A 21,088-nucleotide genomic window follows, 5' to 3' on the forward strand; every position below is an offset into this window, starting at 1 on the left:
TTACGTTGGAAAGTCAAATGTTAAAAATTATAGGTTTTTTATTCTAGACAATTTTAATGAAATGGGTTATAGTTCAATTCTGTATTTATGTATGGCTTTCCTAATATTTATAATGTTCGCTAATCACGTTTAATGTCCAATGCTTCACTTTTCTTCATTTTAAGAGCTGCTGTTTCCATGAAACGGCATCTTTTTGTCTAAGGTTGCCCCAGTGCATTCAGTTTCACAATGAAAAAAATGAAAAAAGGCACATGGAAAACGCTTCTACCAGAATGGGATGTAGAATAGGTTATTTCAGCTAAGCCACACATGGCACAGTGCCACCCAGTAGCCATCCCTGGAGGTACACCCCCAATTCAGAGCCCATGTGCAATGAATTAGCTCAAAAGCATGCTTTTGACTCAAAACGTTTTATTAGACAGCAATATTTAATACATGGCTTTATCAATCCAAGGCAGACAGCTTTCAAATTACAAGTTAGCCACTTTCTCTTCCTTTAGTACAAGTATGTAAGGTCAACGATGGCCTCAAGAACACCAACTTTAAGGGACTTAAAGGTTTTATTTGAATTTTCAAGGAGGGGTGAGGGTGGTCCAACTAAGGGCCATCTCTTCTCCGTGTGGGCTTCAATTGTAGCCCAAACTTCCATAATCGCCAAGATGGACACTCCTCCTCCTCATCAAATATTACTAGCTAGAGGCGAGGGCCTAAAAGGTAACAACCTTAATCGCTCTTACCACTGGGTTCTAGGTGGATCCTAGCGTGGTGTCCCAAAATAACCATGATGGTTATTCAAAACAGGGAATGGGCCCCAGCCATGGTGATGACTACCACAGAATGTGTCCCTTATTTTATGGGTTAAAGTGCGGACCTAACCAGATCGGCGGAGAGCTACAAGATCTGGGTAGCCCGCGTTTGGGCCGACACTTAACACAGCAGCGCAGGACTGAGTTGCATTCTGTGCATCCACTGGATTAGTCCATGGTTAGGTGCCATTGAAGAAAAAGAAAATGTGCACACCAAAAAAAAAAAAAAAAAGAATTGTGGGGGCAGACACGATAATAGGATAGAGTTCCAGAGGGTGGGTGCGTGATGAGTGAAGGATGTTGTGTGGGTCCTCTCCTTGGAACTAGGCCACAGCGCAATACCCTCCCTATGGGTCAGGCCAAGCGGTATCCCAATGGGGTCGGCTGCCCCTCTGGAGACATGGAAGCCCCAAGCAAGGATTCCATCTCACCTCCTTCCATCTTAAACTCCCCAATGTTTATTGGTTATATGGGGAAGGAACATTGCCAGCCGGTAGAGGGCCCCTTCAAAGTGAACGGCTCAGTTTCTGACCCGGTTTTGTTGCTGCCCGCTTGAGGAAGACTAGGACTAAAAGGAATCTTCCATTCAGTTCCAGACAGGAACTGAAATGCCACCCATATGCCAACAGAGAGAAAGAAGCAGCCGCAAGGCCAGAGACGCTGGTGTGCACAGACATGGAGGGAGGGAAATGCCAACGCACAGGAGAAGCGGACCGCCATGCAGTCAGCAGGGTGAGTGGAGACCCAAGGCATGCTGCGGAGCGCTGCAGTATCTATCGAGGTTGTGAGACCGACCACACAGAGGCCGCAGATGAACGAAGCAGAAGAAACAGGACAGACTGACGTCCCAATCCGCCAACGCAGAACAGCACTGTACAGGCCAGAGCAAAGGCAAGGACGCAGGCCCTCAGGGGAAATAGACCGCTTCCAGTCCAGAGCAGCGCCGCCAGACAAGGAGCGGTGTGAAGCCGGAAACAAGCCCCCACCCCAACACCACTCACCCCCCCTCACCACCATCACTCATACCCCCCCTCACCACCATCACTCATACCCCCCCTCACCACTATCCCTCATTCCCCCCACCACCCCCCCTCACTTGCCTATTACTCTCCCACCACCACCACCACCCCTCACTTGCCTATTACTCTCCCAGTCACCTTTCTAAATCAGTCTCACTTACTCGCCCACCTAGACTCACTCAACCTACACACTCACATACAAGCACCACGTTATCTCCAAATCAGTGCCTCATTCAACAAGCTCTCTGTTAAGACGACTCCTCCACGCTCCGCTCCACCGTCCTTCCGCCGCCGTCTCACTCCTTGACTTCACACAAACAACTCACACTCGGCCCCGTCACTTTCCCCCTTATACTCCTTGCTGCGGTATCTATACATCTCCTCCCGCTCCCATCAGCTGGAGCGCTCACCTGCTCCCATGGGCCAATCCCTAGCTGATTTTTCCACAGGGTTTGGTTACACAAGGCAACACGCATACAAATGTCAATTTAGCCTGGTCTTTCCCGACTCCCTCCACCCACCCCTGATCCTGTCACACAAAAGCATTCTTTTACAAGCGGTTCTCAATTATACAAATTACATTAAACCCTTCATGGTTCTCAAGGTAGCAAAGTTAAATTACATCTGTAAAGGGTGTTAAGTATTGCATAGATTTAGCTGCCCAATTTCAGTTTCTTCACCCAAAACAGGCGACATTGGAGCAGGTGTGTGATTAATAAATATCCTAAAGTATTCCTAACTTGACTGGCATTCTCAGACCTGGTTTGATTCTTTGTAAGGTGAGAAAGATGTTGGCATTTACTTCAATCTGGGCTTTGATTGAGAGGAAAGAAGAAAAAAAAATTATATCTCTCTCTCTATATATATAGCCTTCCCATCCTCTCCCACAACCACCACCGGATCGAAAATACAGCTTTAAAACGAGGCGAGATTATTTTAGAAGCAGGTGACAATCCCTTGATTCTCCCCTCCTCTAGTGGCTAAAAGACACACAAGGTGAGAGATTGCCATTAAATAACCAAGAAATTAACAGGTAGCCGATACTTGGTCTGCTAAAATGCCAGCACCTTTGCAACATCCTGGGCAACATTTAATGTTTAGGTCATTAACTACTTAAAATACACTAAAAGGGCACATTTGAAGGTGACAGTATAATCAATATGGTAAATGAAATAATTGAAGCCAAGTCTAGAGCTAAAATGTGTTGCTTAATTGAAACACAACGGAACCCCCCCCCCCCCGCGCCCCCACGCTGCTTCCCACCTCCCCCCCTTGCCCCATTACCCTTAGTCCCAGAAAATGTTTAAACCCTCGTAGTACGATATTGGCAATTCAGTAGTTGGGCCAAGGCGCGCCCAGAAAAAGACACTGATTTTGTGAAATTGAGAAACAAAACTCAGAGCCACAAACAGGCAGGTTTTAGACAAAGCTGCATGATGTCAAATTCACATCTAATCCAGGGCCAGCTTTCCCATACTCTTGCACAATCACAACATCAAGCACAGCAATTACTGAATGATAGGGGCAAGTATTGTGTTTATAACATCTACGCAGAGGAGGAGCTTGGAGAATTAGAGAAAAAGAGGGCAAGTGTCATGGTTTTGGGGGGACGGGGGGGGGTTTCACGTGCATATGTGGAACTAAGGAATTGTTAGAAAAACGTGAAGGCCTGTGACTGGAACAGGGGTCAATGGATTCAAGATGAATGGTTCCAGTGGGTGTCAATGTTAATTGAATGAACATGAAAAATAGACAGCATGAGCATCACAACCCCAGGTAAAGGTTGTTCTTTAGGTGGACGCAACTTTACTCCACAAGAAAAAGGTTCAGCAATGGCAGCATTTATGGAACAGAACGCAATGGTAGGTACCAGAGCCAGCTGCATGGAACATACGGCTATACGTTAAGGTGCTACATTTTCCTAGCTGGAAATAAAAGGTAGAGAGATACTGTGCGATGTGAAGTGTGACAAGCAAATTAGACGAGGACAACAAAAAAAAAGAAATTATACTTACTTGGAGGATTTTACAGGCACACAGGGCATCGACATCAGAAGCAACGAAGAGGGAAACGCGCTGGAAAACAAAAGGATTATTGTTACAGGAGTTACCACATTTTCCTGAGATGTATTTAGCAGGGTTCGAAATTGGGATTCGATGAGCAGGAGCTAAAACCAGCTCTTGGGTATCGGGCATCACCCATTAGGCAGTAGCTACCACTGGGGAACCAAGAGTGTGCAGAACGCAACACAAATTAACTTCAAAGAAGAGGTCCATTATGCATGATCCATTATATTGGAATGTGTCCAAATTCTTTATTAACATTCTGAAATACCCAAGGTTAATTTGACATGTGCCCAATTATAGAAGGTGCCAGTTAGCCCGGGGAGTCAAAAGTAGCTCCTGGTAGTTGCTGGGCTCAAGCTAACCAGGTTCTCCTATGCTAGAAGTAGGAGCTAAATAGCTCCCAGCCATTCCGAACCCTGATTTAGTGTAGCAAGATAAAGCTGTGGCCCATAAACCAGAGAATGAAAATTCACCAACAAGACCCATTGAAAAACTGCAGTGTTGTCTCAACAGAAATTCTCCATCATGTCATTTGGACAAGTAAGCTGTCTCCGACTGATTATATTATTATTAATATATTATGCCTTTAAATGATTGGTCGTAAACCCACCCACGAGTCCCATGTGTATTCTCAGCTAGAAATACAATGGCCATAGGGGATGAGAAGTGCATATAATATTAGAAATCTTGAAACCATAGCCAAAAAAAGTTTATTTATTTGTGTCAGACGATTCGAAATCCGACTATGTTGCTTGCCTACCTCCACACGATGTAGACAGCCCTAAACTGCCTCTGGCAAGGGGGCCTCACTTTTTGGACAATTCTTACTGGTTTACAGATCTGCCTAGGGAAGGGTGTATAAATGGCCGTAACAAGTCGTATGTACCCTCTGAGAGAACCCAAGCCTCTCAAGGTTATAGTCTCCCCAATATTCTGTGGATAAGTAACCTCACACAGATACATGTGCAGGTGTCAGTGGACATTGGCAGACATGTTATGTTATCTTGCAAATTGATCCAATTAATTGTGGGACTCAACCATTTCTATGGGGCGCAGTGCCAAAAGGAGAGCTAGCTGGAGAAGAGGCGTTTGTTGCGCCAGTGGGTAGATCTGGAATTTGCTCATTGCATGGCAAACCTGGACAGGTTGAATCCATGCACAAGTAATCACATTCGACACCTTCCTTCTCAAGCCCCCCCCCCCAACAACGTTTTAGAGTGGCTTATGTCACAAATCCAAATTTGCAACGGTTGAAAAAGTTCCCTGAAAAGCAAGTAAAACTCACTTTTTTTGGTTTCCTCATTTATGTCATGGTTACCAAAACCCTAGGCTTGTGGGCAGAGTGCTTAAGGACACAAGGGCCATCTATGGCTTAGCCGTGGTCAGAGTTCTGATCCTTTCAGTCATGGTAAACCAAGGCATGCAGAAACCATGTCCAAGAAAACAGCGTGCAAAGCCCCTCTACTTACTCCCCTAAGCCCCGAACTGCCAGGTTCTCTAGATGGGAAAGCTGAAGTAAATATTTGTATTTATTAAAATTTATATAGCGCTTTAAGCCAAAGCGCTTTACATGAAACAGGAATACATAAGAAGCAATATAGTACAATTCATGAGTCAAAAAAAAAACAAGAATATGCAGTTTGCCGACATCAAATTGAACCAGAGTCGGGTAAAGCAGGTGAGGAAGTAGTAGAGAGCTGTCAGGAGGGAGATTGAAGATGGTGGGACTTTAAGGAGGAGCGGAAAGATGAAAATGAGGAGATGGAGCGGATAGGGAGGGGGAGAGAATTCCAGTGGAGTGGGGAAAGGAGCGGAAGCAGGAAGGGGCACAAGGCGCAGGTGGGAAAGTGAGTAGGAAGTGATCAGCGGAACGGAGGGGGCGGGTCGGAGAGTAGAACGAGCGGAGGGATGTAAGGTAGGGAGGGGCAAGATCATGAATGGATTTGAAGACGATACAGAGGAAGTTGAATTTGAGTTGGGAGTGAAAGGAGAGCCAGCCGAGTGAAGAGGAGATGGAGTCATGAGGGGAGAGGGAACAGAGTACAGATTGCAGAATGGTAGAGGGATTTAAGGGGGGCAAGATATGATAATAATAATGAACATTCTTTGAGTATACAGTTAACCTCTAGGTAAGATAAAGATATAAGAAAGTTCTTATGAAATGACACTAATCTGATAGTTACTAATGAGAGATTTCATAAATACCTACACAGGGGAGACAAAGAAACCTGACTGACATAGGTCCAAGCTATTTGACTCAGCAGCCCACATTTGCAGTTTTTAATAGTACCTTAGCAAATATTTTTTTAGTAGCATACAGTAAAGATAATGGATGATACTGCGATGGCGACAAACTATGTCCCCCCACTATGGCCTGATGAATCACCCCCAACCATGCTGGAGCTCTGGCTGGCCTGCGTTACAGCTTCCCCTCCCCCCCCCCACCAGGGAGCCCCCGGCAGTGTGGGGGGGACCTGTTTGGGTGGTGGTCTGTTTGGCTTGAAAAGGGGAAGAGTCTCCCTTGCCAACGAGCCCTCACTTGTCCCAATCGGGCAAAGAATGCCCTCGCAAGACACAATTGCATCTCTGCGAAATTTACATGCTGAAGCCGAAAGGATTCAGCATGTAAATTTCATTACCTGATGACGTTGGCACACATAGCGTGCGCCAAGGTCATCACAGCATCCCCCTGCTCGGCCAGGAACGGAAGGGGAAGTCCTCCCTTCACTGCCTGGGGGTCGGGAGGATCTCTGCAACAGCAGTGGGGAGGACGAGGTATCTCGTCCCCTGCACTGGAAATGCGCACTTAAGGGGTTAAAGGAAACACGTGTTTATTGACATCAGGGTTGCCCCAGAAAATATGGAATAAATGGAGTTCTTGGAGATGGGTTTATTGAACATTTTGAAGCGGATGTTATGTGTACTGAATGCGTACCATATTGTACTGGAGGTCTTCTGTACTGATAGTTTGTTTCTTTATTGTTCGCCCTTTTGCGACATTGTTCGTTTCACCATGTCTTGATTCCTCTTTTTCACAACAGAATTTAACTTCTTATAGAAAAAGCAGCATCTTTTTGAAGTGATATTACCAGCACTGCTAGAAATGTCAATCAGTTATAATGTTTACCATCCTGGTGGCCAGATGTATGCCTCTGTAGAATGTTGCAATTTCAGCAGTACAAGTCATAGATACACTTTTCACTGTAGGATTTGGGTGAAACGAGTATCTCCCCCACCACCCCCCCTATGAGAATGAATTGTCCAGTGTGGGGTTTTTGTAACTCATTAGCTCTGACAAATACCATCTGATGAGCCATCGCAGCATAAAACTTGTTAGTCTGATGAAATAAAAAAAAGAAATAAAGACATAAAATCGCGGCATGTGAGATCTAAACTACACTATGAAGAATCAAGGGAATTTGTCCTTGGTCTCCCCAGGAGAAGTGTTGTCTGGGGATATGTGGGGGAAGTAATGCGAAGTGGACAACTGCTTGTATATTTTCAGAATTAAACATTTTACAAAAGAAAAAAAAATGCAAATAAACCTTGCTAAACCTACGTCTAAGTAGTAAGTGAACTACTCCTAACAGAAACAAAGCTGGCCCTCACACTAAACAAAACATAAATTAATGAATAATAAACAACCTGTAATTTGGAAGTCCTTCACCTGTCCTCAGTAAATTCCTTCCCGAGGATTGTTCAAAGTCAATTTCCACAAATATTCAAACAGAATAAAAGGTTTTGAACCAGTTCTTGCAAGTACCAAACAAAACAAGTTCACAAAGCAAAAATCCACTGATCTCGGTTCTTCAGCGTCCAGTTGAAAATGCCCGTCATGAGATACAGTGCCAAATTTGCCAATTAGGGCTTTAGACGACTGCATTAGCAGCTGAAACCCCAATAGTTTATTCAAAGTATGTGCTAAATGCTGAAAGTAATGTGTGGTAGTGCCTCCATTACGCTTTAGTGAGCTACAAGGAATATGCAGGCCTAGTAGGGGTGGTAGGTCACATTATGCATTGTGCATAGACAGGCAGGGCCGAGGCCCCAGTTCAGTAGCTAAAAGAGACATTATTGGAGTGTTTGGAGCATTATGGCACCTATATAGCGCTTAGATAGCCAATCTTTGAAGCGCTATGGACACTAAGCTATAAGTGCAGGCTTGGTAGAATTTGCTCACATGGGGTTAATTGATCTCAGCATCTCTTAAAATATTCTGTTTCTTGCAACTGTAGCTCTGCATAGCTTCGTAGTCCAAATTAAACATTTAATAAACAAAGCATTCGCATCCAGACCAATTCCAACAATTTACACAATCTTTAAAAGAATTTTACATTTCTTTTTTACAGTCCTCAAGCATCTTCACTACAGCAATCGTCTTTTGGTGCGAGTGACCATAAAGCAAGCTTTCCCAAGAGCAATCTTGTGCCCAGTAGCATCGGACATGAATCTACTGAGAAATTGATGTCTAGAATTTCTCGTTCCCGCACACTCCATCATCAGATGTTTGATTGATTGATTGGTTTTCAGGCTTGGTGCATGACCGACAAAGGCTTACTGCAGAAGCTCCCAGGCCTCTTCTCGCCAATATTTCCCCAGTATGTAAGATGCTCAGTCTAAAAAACGTATTAGTTGTTCTCCAGTCTGGGAATTTTATTAGATATTTGCTGAGGAAACCCAATTTCCTTTCCGCTCTTTGTAGTGGATTTGGATAGGACCCTGATCTTATTTTCACAATGGTCCGAATCCAGTCCATTTCCTCCCATTTTTTTTTGGCCTTGAATGGATTTTCCTCCAGCAGTTTTGAGTCTATATCGGCCCACTCCTGCCAAGCCTTTGCCAGTGAATCAAGTCTGTCCAACTGGAAAGAATTGCCAGCCTCATGAGGTTTTCTCATATCTGTGTAAAGGGATTGGTCTTGTGATGACATAATGCGGTGATGCAGGATCAACAGTTTCCACTCTGCTTGAGATTTTAATGACTCGATACTTGATTTTATGACAGTGTGTGAACACGGTTTTTTGTTTAACCAACAAGTTCCAGGTCTATGTAGGGACGGCTGTCTGCGATGCAAAGAGTTACATTTGATTGTAGACATTTAGAGTAACTCATTTGATTTGTTCTTTTGATTGCTAGTGCAATATTGTGTTTTGGTCCAAATTAGTAGAACTGTTTTATGTATCTGTTTATTAGCAACCTGGTGCCCATGTGTTCATCTTGCTCATGAAATTAGATGGTTTTTGGTTGGGTTCTACTAACATGGGGGAAGTGTCTAATCACACAGCCCATAGTCACGTTTGAATGCCCTGGGACCAGGAGGGAGGGTAGGCCCTTAGAGTGGAAGGATTCTAGGTTTAAAGTTGGTAACCATACATAAATGCAATAGTGCATTGTAGATCTACACCAGATTTTTTTTTTTTTTTGGTAGGGTTTTTATTAACCTTGCATGCCACGCTAACTAACCGCTAGAAGATAGTTTGCTTAAACCTCTTGCAAAGCCCCAAGGTCTTTATCTACCTTACTTATCACTGCACTACATACCATGTTGACGGGTATTAGCCAGCATTGTCACCCACACTTTGAAAAGGGGTGCAATGTCTTGAGACACAAAGTGCCAAATTTGCCAATTAGGGCTTTAGACGACTGCGTTAGCAGCTGAAAAACCAAGTTTATTCAAAGTATGTGCTAAATGCTGAAAGTAATGTGTGGTAGCGCCTCCGTTCCGCTTTAGTGAGCTACAAGGAATATGCATGCCTAGTGGGGCTGGTAGGTCACATTATGCATAGACAGGCAGGTCCGAGGCCCCAGTTCAGTAGCTAAGACATTATTGGAGTGTTTGGAGCATTATGGCACCTATAGAGTGCTTAGATAGCTTAGTGTCCATAGCGCTTCAAAGATTGGCTAGGAGTGCAGGCCTGGTAGAACTTGCTCACATGGGGTTAATTGATCTATCTCGGCTCCTCTTAAAATATTTTGTTTCTTGCAACTGTAGCTCTGCATAGCTTCGTAAACAAATCCGCTCTCCCTGAGAAGGCCTGGTACGGCCTTGCACACACACGCTGATAAGACACATTCCAGTGCTTTCGTAGACAGGACTGTATGAGCACGGTCAGAGAGAGCTGGGTTTTTCCATGAGCAAACCTATATTTTGCACAGGGAAAGTTCTGGAACTGTGCGTCATGTTGATTGACGGCACAAGAGCACAAAAGGTGAATGCACCCAGAACAGTGAGGGGCGGGGCGGGAAATTCATCCGCGGACCGAGTGTGTGCCCGGAACAGGCTCTTTGCGGCACCTGCCAGCGCTTTTATCTGAGCGGGGCTGGCAACAGTTAGATGACCAGGGTCTCCAGCGCTGATTAATGATACCATCTCTAGGGCCGTAAGACTGTTTCTCTAAGTTTTGTGTTTCTCTATCTTTGTGGTTTTTCTGGTTACTCTATTGTTTTCCCAAATTTCATTGCTAAATTCACTGTTATGCGTTTTGTCTAATAAATGCTACACTTGTACTGACGGTGTCATTTCACTAGCATGAGTTCACTGCTTGGCAAGATAGGACCTGTATTTTGGGATGAATTGGGTGATTTATGCTAATAAGGGCTGATCCTGAGGAATATTTTCCCCTTTTCAAAACAGTCCCCTTCCAATTTTAGCCAAAAATGCACCCTTCCAATTTTAGCCAAGGAAACAGCACCAATGGTAATCCTGGGTGTTTTCCGTCCAAAATTGCTTTGTAACAGTTCCGAAAACAGATTAGCCACTTCTACAAAGATTCATAACCTCTGAAGTACATCTGGTAGAATTGTGAGGATGCTTCTTCTCAGGTTGTTCTCCTTTCAACAACTACCGTTACTATGGAAACCTGACTCCTTCAACCTGTGCCACTACTTCAACTAACTTAAATGTGACATGTGGTCATGTATAAGACTGATAGTCTTATACACAACCACAGTTCTAATACCGCTGGTTTTTTTGTATTGATGTAGCTGAATACACTTTTCAATATTTAAATGTACATAGTAAAAAAGATTAAAAATTCCAAAGAAAAATTTCAAAAGCTTACAGACATCAAATTTAAATAAATAGCAAACTTCCATTACAGTCACATATTTTTCAGTCACAAAATTTGCAGTGGCAGTTTAGACAAGTAAACAATATAGACGAACAAAAGCAATTTTCACAAACAAATTTCACAAATAAAATAAGTTTTAAAGATCAATTGATCTAATAAAAAATAAAATAAAAGATGAGCCATGATCAATGCAAACAGCCTTTTGATTCTTCTATTGAGTTGGGAGTCCGGGTTTCATGAAGTTTAAAAATAAATGACCAAACTCATTGTTATAACCCAGATTTGAGTAATATGTGCTTCAATACTACCACATCAGAGGAGCCTGTATTATTGTACGTACACCACTCAGGACGATATTAATGTGGACATCATCACAGGTTTTAGGATTTTATCAAATATAGTGGTAATATAGGATTGAAGGGACCAAAACTCCTAGTCAAGTGATAAGTCAAGTGATAAAGCATTCAAGAAGCCCATTGTGGCAATTCTGATACTGGTGCGATTAGATGCAAAAATAAGCTGCTATCGGGCATCTGGACAGAAGTCTCTAAATTGTTGTATCTACCCAAAGACATCTGGCTTGTTTGCTTGCAGACTAGGACATTCTAGAATTAGATATCGGAAATTCTCCTGTTCTTTGTTATTACAGAAACAACAGATGTTTTTATCTTTGTCAATAATCTTGCATTTTTAGCCAGAATCTCTTTGGTTGGCCATAGGTTAAACCTTAATCACAGTATTGCGGATCAATTCAATGGTGACGGATGTTTAATTAAGTACATTTCTATTGTATGATATTTCTTTTCAAGAAAAGGGTCCTCCCTGAAATCTCTATACAGTAAGCATTGTGCTCATGTTTCAATAAAATCGGTCAGAAACAATTTCCTCTTAGCTCTATGTGGATCAGTTACAAGCAGTTGTAATATATCAGCTCTAGTTAGGATCTCAATAATGGCGGTCTTCCATTTGTTCACAAAAGTGTGCCCTGATGTGAATATATATTTTGACAACTTGAGTAGGTATCCTCATTTGCTGTCAGAATGCATTTTCTAAATAGCGCACAAAGTCGCCAGCAGTATATGCCATTTCTAGAAATTAGACCTGGCTCATAGCGAAGCCATGCTACTGGAAAGCCTGGATAAGTTTAGAGCCTGTCTGCAGAATTTTCCTTCCATTTTTTGCAGAAACATTTCAGGGAGGATTTCCAGGCCATACAAGATCACTGGTGTCACTTTTTAACTGTAAGCGGTCACATGGAAAATGTGCCATATTTGACAAGAATTATTAAGGTTTGTGATATGGCTGTTGTCTCCAGGCTTATCAAATGATATTTGCCATGAGGTTGAGCATCTATCGTCAACCCTAGATGCTTGTAATATTGTTCCACTACTAACTGTTAGTTTAGTCCAAGTTAACTGTCAAGTGATTTTCTTTGATATACGAGGCCAATGCATCAAGCAATCTTTGCAGACCCCTTCGTGCCTTTGAAAGCAACACCAAGACATCTGCATTAAGAAGTGCAGATATTTGGATTTGGTCCCATTTTTGGAGCATTGGTAGTCATTTTTTTGGAAGGAGTCTCATCCAATATGAAAAAGTTACAGGGCCAAAGCAAGGATACATCCTTATTTCAGCCCTCAAGGTTCGGATGGAGGCAGAAAGGAGACCATCTGTGGTTAATTTTATTTGCACCGAGGTGTTAAGAGTGCAGAGCCTCTATGATGGCACTCGAGTAGTCGGGCATCTCGATGCATGTAAGTTGGTCAAAAGATGTTCCATGGAAACGGAGTCGAATGCTGCACGTAAGTCTACGAACGCCAAGTAGAATGCTTGTTTTGATGCATGGGCCTGAGATTTTATTGCGTGGTAGTTAAATTTATGGCCGTTGCCATGCCAGCTACGAATCCTATTTGGTATGGATCACGTTTAGGGTGTTCATTTGTCCATTCGTTAAAATCACTAATCGCGCAAATATTTTCCCCCGGAGTGTCTAATAACGCGATTGGTCTGTAGTTCGTCGGAAGCGCGTGATCTCCTTTTTTAAATATTGGTACAAGGACCGATTTACACCAGGAGTCTGGTATATAGAGGGTTGTCACAATATTTTAAAAAGTTATTAAGGATGACAGACCACGACCTAGGATGAGCTTTAAACATTACATTGCTTAAGCCATCTGGCACGGGGGCTCTAGAGTCGCTTGCTTTTATGATACTCCACACCTTCTTCAGAGATTTTCCATTGCCATTCTTGATGTTTGATCAATGTGATCTGAGCTAGAGAAGGTGTGGAGTTTGCATGAAGAGTGAAGTGGTCGAGCCACTGACGTTCTGTGACACCATTAATTTGAGTTGGAAAATTGGGTCCCATGGTTAGCCTGGTTTAACAGGTCGCACGTTTATGCAGAATTGTTTGCCGCTAATGTTCTGAGCACCGCTTCTCCATCGCGTTGGTAAAGTAAGGCTTTTCTGGATCGTGTCCAGTTCCTGCATTTACATTTCAAAGACTTTAAGGTAGCTAACCTTTCTGCGAGTGCCAGTTGATAAGTTAATTTCTTCAGTCTACGAAATTCTCTGTTTGAGTTTCAGTTCTTCGTCAAGGCAGTGTCTATTTTTGTAATTGGCATTCAAGGCCACGATGGAATGCAACTTGAAGAAATAAAGGGTTACTGTATAAGGTTTATCATCAGTCAAATTTGCCCCTTGGTTCCACGTTTGATCCTGCAAAAAGCCAATGTTTAATTGCCTTAACTTAGGATCAGTCCATTTAAAATCGGGTTTGCACGTTAGTAACTATAAAATATACGTTACGTCTTTGTTTTTGAATTGGAGGCTTTTGGCAATCCCAAATCCATTTTGAGGTCAAGCATTTCATGATCGCTTTGTGATTGTTGAATGACTTCAAATTTGTTTGCGCAAGTAAATAGATGTTAATCAACATATAGTATATTATTCCTTTCTGCAGTCCCCTGCGCCAGGTGCTCTGTGGCGGCAAGTCTTCCGGCAAAGCTCCATTGGCCATGACAAGGCATCTTTCACTCATCAGGGTATTCCATTTTCGGGTGCTCATGTTTTTTTTTTGCAGATTTCTTTGGAGGCAATGTAAGTTTAGATCTCCTACCACAATGGGGTTAGTGATAATTGGATTAATACTTATTGCGTCTAGGAGTCGGCCAAGATCACCAAACAAATTTTCATCTGTTATCCCAGCTGGATTCCTATACACATTGAGCAGTGCAATTTCTCTATTAAAGTAAGATATTTTAACCGATTGTAGATAGTCATTTGGTTTCTCCCAAGATTGAATTGTTAAGCCAGAGAGTATCTTTACCGCAACCATGAACCAGAAGTCGGCCTGCCCTTATGGGGCAGCTAAGCAGGGAGTAGTATGTGGTTATGATCATTCAATATTGGTGTATCAATGAGCCATGTCTCTTGGAGAGCCAAGATATCAAAGTTATTTATATAATTTGTAGTCAAAGCCATCAAGTGTACATGGCCGCGTGTATTCCAACTGGCCAAGCTTACTTTTATGGCCAAGTTTTTCTTGGGCTGTTATGCCATGGTTTTGGACCATTGCAGAGGTAAATGCAGATTTTTTTGCAAGCATCGCATGCATGTATCAAACCCTGTGTTTGTCCGTGTAGTACATAGGGGGGGTCGCTGTTTTCCAGTACCTTTGTCTTGCTGTTTTTATATAGTCATTGCTTAGAAGGTCATAAGCAACAATGAATCCCAAAGCAAACCAGTCCATTTTAGCTTCCCATATGATGTTTGAGGTTCTATGTGATTTTTCTGTCGCGTGTGAAATGTACGAACTACAAAAAGTTTGTACCTTTCCCATGCGAACACACATTTGAAACACCCACCTAACCCACAGCCCCCGCCCCCCCCTCCCCCCCAACATACCCCCACCCTCCTTACCTTCGAAGACGTGCTGTGTCCCTGTGGCACCAGTTCCCCTTCACTTCCGTGATCGGGAACCAGTGCCTTTTTTTTGGAAGCTGCAGGAGTTTCCCCTGCAACCCCTGCTCACTATACTGTATAGCATAGTGAGGGGGGGGGGGGGGAACACCCCTGCTGCCCCCCCCCCCCCCGTCTCCCCCCCCTCTTTCCTCAGGTGTGATGCAGGGGTGTCCCTTGCAACACTCCGTATTGCGTTGCGGGTGGACAACCCCATTTCTTTTTCCTTCATTTGGCGTGGAGCTGTTGGAGGGTGGGGGGGGGGTGTCCCTGCAAACCCCCCCCCCCCAACTCCAAATCGGACCCCACCGAAAAACACAAAAAACACGAAATGTTTGGACTTCTGGTAGCCTCAACATTTCGTGATGTGCGTTTTAGGTCTTTTGGTGGGGGGGGGGGGGGGGTCGGACTTTTAAACTCAGTAAATTCGTACAATACCAATGTTTGATACGACACCAGAAGGTATCCATAATCTAAAAATGGATAAGTCTGTTTCATCCAGTAACTCAACTTGATCAATATTCGTGGACGTTCTACCTCCGCTTCAACTTCATATATGAGAATGGTTAGGGATTTTAGCGACAAGATACGTCAACCTCTATAGGTAGGCAAAGCACTATGTTCCACGAAAAGGGCAGGCTCTTAAGTTGGCCTTACTGCCACAAGGATAACCTGCCTCTACTTCCAACTTTCTCCCCACTTCAACAGTCTCAGCATTACAGGTTATTGGTTTAATCTTCTTACAAGCAACCAGCTCCCTTCCTTAGCTTTGTATACAACTTCTTGGTTCCAGTAGCTACCTTGAAGCTGTATTGCCACACTATCATGGGATAATGGACCTTTAAAGCAATACACCTACAGGGAAGTTGTTAACCAGGGTTTTCTTCACTATAGAAAGGGTTCGCCTCTTGGCTTGGGTAATGCTTGTTCTTATTAATACAACTTCTACTTTTAAAGAATATTCTTTCTTAAGAGTTACAAGGTTTAGCATTCAAAGGAAAAATGATTCCAAGTATACGCGACCACCCTTTCAGATAGATCAGTCTGTAAAAGCTTGTATTCTCGCATATAAACACGCAAGTACTTTCTACTCCAGTCAGGAATCTTAATTGGTCACACACGACCTTCCTTTGATGCCTTAAGGTCTTGTAACAAATGTGAAAGTTAGCGGAAGAGTTTCCAGAGTCTTAACATTCGCCCTTTTATTTGGCGACACGCGGCCAATCCAGTAATACGTTCAACAACGGGAAATGGAAAGCTTTTCTTCATATGTGACCACTATAGCTTTAAAGTGCGCGCCATACATTTCCATTGTAAGGAACAGCTACATGACGAAAAAAAAAATGTAATTTGCTTCCACTCTTATGCGAGCCATCTTAGCCATCTTAAACTCTTGCCGGTAACATTACCGGCAAGAGTATAAGAGTGAACCTGAAAACCAAGCATCACTCGCCGGCTCCAGGAACGCTGCAGTTACTTTTTCTATGGCTTTGGGCACACTTGGGACATACCCCTCTACAGCACTGGTGTCTCCGGTCCAGCCATGCCAATATGGAGTCTTGCACTCCTTTGTCCCTTGGCTTGCTGCGGGTCTCTGGCTTCAGCACGGCTCTGCAATTACAGCCACTAGGTGCAGCTGGTAAAACTATCACTATCAGCACGTCTCTCGCAGTGCAGCTACTGCAAGGCAGGGTTTGTGAACACAGGACCCTCTCAGAACTTGCAGGTGAAATCTGCCCTCTCCTTGTCCCCGGCATCCCTTAAGTGATCACACTTCCTCATGAACTGCCAACCTCAGGCTCTTCTACTACTGCCAGCCTTCCATCTCCTGCCCCAGCTCCTTCTTCCTTCCCCAATCCTGCTGCAGCCTTTTATGCCTCTTAGGTGTGGTAATTGATTTCAGGTGCAGGCTATTATTGTTAATTGCCTGACCCTAGCAAAGGCTGTTAGGCCTAATTTCCCTGTTCTCTACTTCTGCATGCCTCTTCAGCCTTCTTTGTCTCAGTCCCTATGGGATTCTGGGACATGTAGTTCACGTTATCAAAGTTAGGGTTTTCCACTTCTTGTATCTTTTATGGGTAGATTTAAGTCCCTTAATGGTTTTAACAGAGGCCATGAATGTTAACTATTAGAGGACAATGTGGTAAAGAAGGCAATACTTTCTCTATTCCTTGTAGTGTACCCTTGATATTGAGGAGGACATACAATTTTAGGGCATTACAACCTTAGTTTCAGTGGGAGGTTGAGAGGTATTCAAATGACAACAAGCCATAACTTCCTCTGGCATAGTGGTAAGAATATTCCCTTCACAGGAAAAATACTGCGTTGCTGTCATGATGCCTACCCCTGGAGCGCCAGGCCAGGCCCAGCACCCCCGGGAGCAGGCATCATGCCCCCGGGTAAAAGCCCAGCGGCCCCTTATAGGGGCTCTTTGGACTCTGTCCTGGCGCCGCTGGCGCCAGGCTCATGTTGGACATCAGTCCTGGCGCCATAGGCGCCAGGCTCATAAAGGAAGGTGTTTAGTGCACTTACCTGATGCAGACCATGCTGCAAGATTCAGGCCCGAGACCTGAAAGGGACTATTTTTTCATTGGGACTATTTTGCCACTCAGGCGTGGCCAGGGAAGGATACTTACCTGGAACCACTTTGGGGGCTATTTAAGCCACGCCCAGACAGTAGCTCACGCTTCGCGTTGTTCTGCATCACCGTGTCTGCTCCTGCATCTGGTCTCCAGCCACGCCTGCCTCGATCCTGGAACACCTGTAAGGAAAGAAGAGAAGAGAAAGGTGAAAACCAAGAATTTTATCAAACTTCTTACCTGCATCTGGAACCTTCACGCAAGCGTTCCTGAGAAAAGACTCATTTAAAAGCACCGCGTTGCTCGCTGCAGCGCCGCGCTTCACTCACCTGTCCTCGGGAGTTCTTCTTGCCACACTGCGACTGTCTGCACCGGTCGCCACATCTCTGCGCCTAGGGGAGAGAAGAAGAGACAAAGGTGAGCAGAAGGAACATATGAGGAAAGCCTAATTTTCCGCCATAACACTTGCCGGTCTTCTGTTGGTGGACCATTCCTCATTTCGGGTCGGCGCCGCTTCGTTGGCAGTTACCGCACCCCGGCCCCTATGGGGAAAGGACAAAAGACATTACTGGAGGAATATAAAAACATTAAGAGGGATCGCCCCCATCGCTAACTCACCTGAGTTTACCATCGGCAATTCAATCCCTCAACGCATCGCCTTCATTCTGCACCTGAAATAAAGGACAGATCACAGGTTAGGAAAGCAACAGAAAAGGAGGCTCTACACTTGAACTTTTGTAATCTTCATACTTACGGCGTTCCGCTCGGAAAAGTGAAGTGGATTTTACCAGCGCCATTCGGAAAACCAGTGAAGCTAGGGGGTTTGGCAAGCGAGATCCCACTTTAGTGACCCTCCGCCGCCCTTAGAGGAGAAGTAATTCTAAACAAGCACATGCGTTATCCTCCCATCTCTCAAGAACCTAATAATTTTGGTAGTACAAGATAAAACCACTTGCAACCTCCTACACAAATGGCTGGTATGGTTTCAGGCCCAGTCAACACCTCAGAAGGGAGCGCAAGAGAGGTCCACCTTTGGGAGGAGGATAGACCCAATCAGCATTGGAGCAAAGGAAGATAGTAGCCCGTGGAGCTGCAAAAGAGGAGCCCCCCCCCCCTTCCTGGGAGGTGTGGCAGGAAGGAGGGAGCACACACGGAGTGGCAGTTCCAGCTGCTGCAGAGCCCGCAAAACACTCAGCATCCCAACAGGGATAAGCCTGGCCCAGGAAATTGTCACGCCGTGGGAACCGCCAGACTGGCACGATGAGGAACTGGCACGGAAGCCATGCAGGATGACAGCCGGAAGGAAGCACCAGCTCTGTCAGACTCAGACCACCAGGAAGAAGCTGGAAGGGAGAAACAGCATCAGCCTACATGAATGCTTGCCCGGAAAAGCACCGCACAGAGACAGAAGGTATGCGGTCACTCCATGGACCCTGGACGACGGAAAGGCCAACCCAGAACCCAAGGTGCAGACCCCAAGGCGGGGTTGAAAGAAACCAGGGGGTGAGGGCTCCAGGGTTGAAGACTAGACTCTGAGACAAGAATCCAGGTAATCCAAGTAGGGGAATATATTGGATGCCTTCTTACAAAGGGACATCAGGGTGGGGTTCAGAAACCAGCTACCCTCATTTTGTGTTGGCAAAGGAAAGTTAAGCTTCTCCCCCTCCCCACTCGTCCCCCAATCTATGGCAGTATTTCTGGACGCTGGACTTTGATTATTTTGTAGTACATCTTGAGGGCTCTTTTAGACTTTTTTTTCCTTTCCATTTGAGTTGGGTCAAGAAACTTAAAGAAAGCGTGGGTGTTCCAATAAAGTAATACTTCACCCGAAATGCCACCTCGTCTGTCCCGAGTGTCCTGAAACAAGTTGATTTTCTCATCTCTGCCCCGAAGAAGAATAAAATAAAAAAGTACACACACCACACTGCCCTGAATGCACACACATAAGCGTCAACAAGAGGCACCTGGATAGCATACAAATATAGGTTACTTAAAAGAAAACACCATATTTCTTCAGAAAAATATTATACCCAATAAAATCAAACGAGAATAAAAAGGAGTACATAATTCTAACTAAATAGCCAACAATTAATTGGGTGGCACTGGAAAAACGTATCAAGTGCAAAAAAAAAAGATATATATATATATATATCTCCAATTATTTGACACACGAAACACAAGGACATTGCTTCAAAAAAGAATAAAACACAAGTACTTCGTAAAGCGAATTCATGGCCCAAAACTCAACTTGCATATTAAGCAAATCCTGGACATTTCCAGAAGAATACACAAAATTAATAAAGACATAAGAACCACCAGCCTCGTTATATAGAATTCAGTGCTACCTTAGCTGCAATTCTCCTACTGTTACTCAAATACATCCCCAAATCTCAAACACGTAATTGTACGGAAAATGCTGCAAATGTCATCCTCTCCAAGGAAAGGAAAATCTACTTACAAGGCTATCGTTATTAAACTCAAAAGGACAAAATAAACTAAAATGTTGGGTAACAGGCTGGCCCGCCCCCGTAGCAGGATTCGAAATTGAGGGGAGCTATTAAGTTCCTACTTGTAGCCTAGAAGAGCCTGGTTAGCTGGACACCAACAGCTACCAGGAGCTACATTTGGCTATCCAGGCCAACAATGCAGTACAATCACACCTATACGAATTTAACTATGTGCTTTGGAACAATCTATAACTAAACATTAAGACACATCTATCCATCAATTAAAGCATAAAGGGTCATAAATAATGGTCAAATGGATTTTTGCATCTTGTGTGGAAGTTAGATTTATGGAACGCTATGTACTAGCTCCCTGTCCTGCTGTGGTAGCTCCTATACGAATTTAACTATGTGCTTTGGAACAATCTATAACTAAACATTAAGACACATCTATCCATCAATTAAAGCATAAAGGGTCATAAATAATGGTCAAATGGATTTTTGCATCTTGTGTGGAAGTTAGATTTATGGAACGCTATGTACTAGCTCCCTGTCCTGCTGTGGTAGCTCCTGGTAACTGGTTAATGCTGGATACCCAGGAGCTGCTTTTAGCGGCTGCTTGTGCAGCCTTAACATCGATCCCTAAAATAGTGACTTCATGAACCAGTACACGCAGTACTTAATGACATTTTATAAACCTATATTAAATACAATTATTTGAATGGATTATACCGTATTACTTCACAAGGTATATCTTCGACAACCAGTACTTTCAATGAGTGTGCCTATTCTCTCTATGTACCCCGTTTCACAAGGTGTATCTGAAGTGCAAATAATGTCAATAAGAGTGCCTTCTTCCTTTAGTCAAAAATGTGAATAATGATACCAGAAGACCCAAAACAAGGAGACCAGATACATTAGTAGCAAGGATTTGTTGCAAGGGAACAAGGGCTGCACAATTATTGGGAACAAAAAACCAAAAGGCTGACTGCATGGCCAGGAGTTTTGCCCACTGGGTTTTGTCAAGGCAAATTAACATTACAATAGCATATTGTGACAATTCACAAGGTGTCAGCACTTCTACCCGTGGGGGTTGGGGGTTTCCATTAGGCTAGGGAGTTGCAGTCGTTACCCAATAGTCCCC

General features: G+C 43.9%; 1 protein-coding gene across 1 annotated transcript in view; it reads right to left on the reverse strand.

The window, feature by feature from the left end:
• Positions 1 to 21,088, reverse strand: part of CDC45 (cell division cycle 45) — a 753,019-nt gene that overhangs the window by 721,712 nt on the left and 10,219 nt on the right. The window contains exon 2 of the mRNA XM_069620055.1: positions 3,841 to 3,900. Within this exon, the coding sequence (XP_069476156.1) occupies positions 3,841 to 3,900 (60 nt within the window). The remainder of the gene's footprint in view (positions 1 to 3,840; positions 3,901 to 21,088) is intronic.

The sequence above is a fragment of the Ambystoma mexicanum genome, chromosome 10 (genome assembly GCF_040938575.1).
Source record: "Ambystoma mexicanum isolate Mex_15411 chromosome 10, UKY_AmexF1_1, whole genome shotgun sequence".
Lineage (NCBI taxonomy): Eukaryota > Metazoa > Chordata > Amphibia > Caudata > Ambystomatidae > Ambystoma > Ambystoma mexicanum.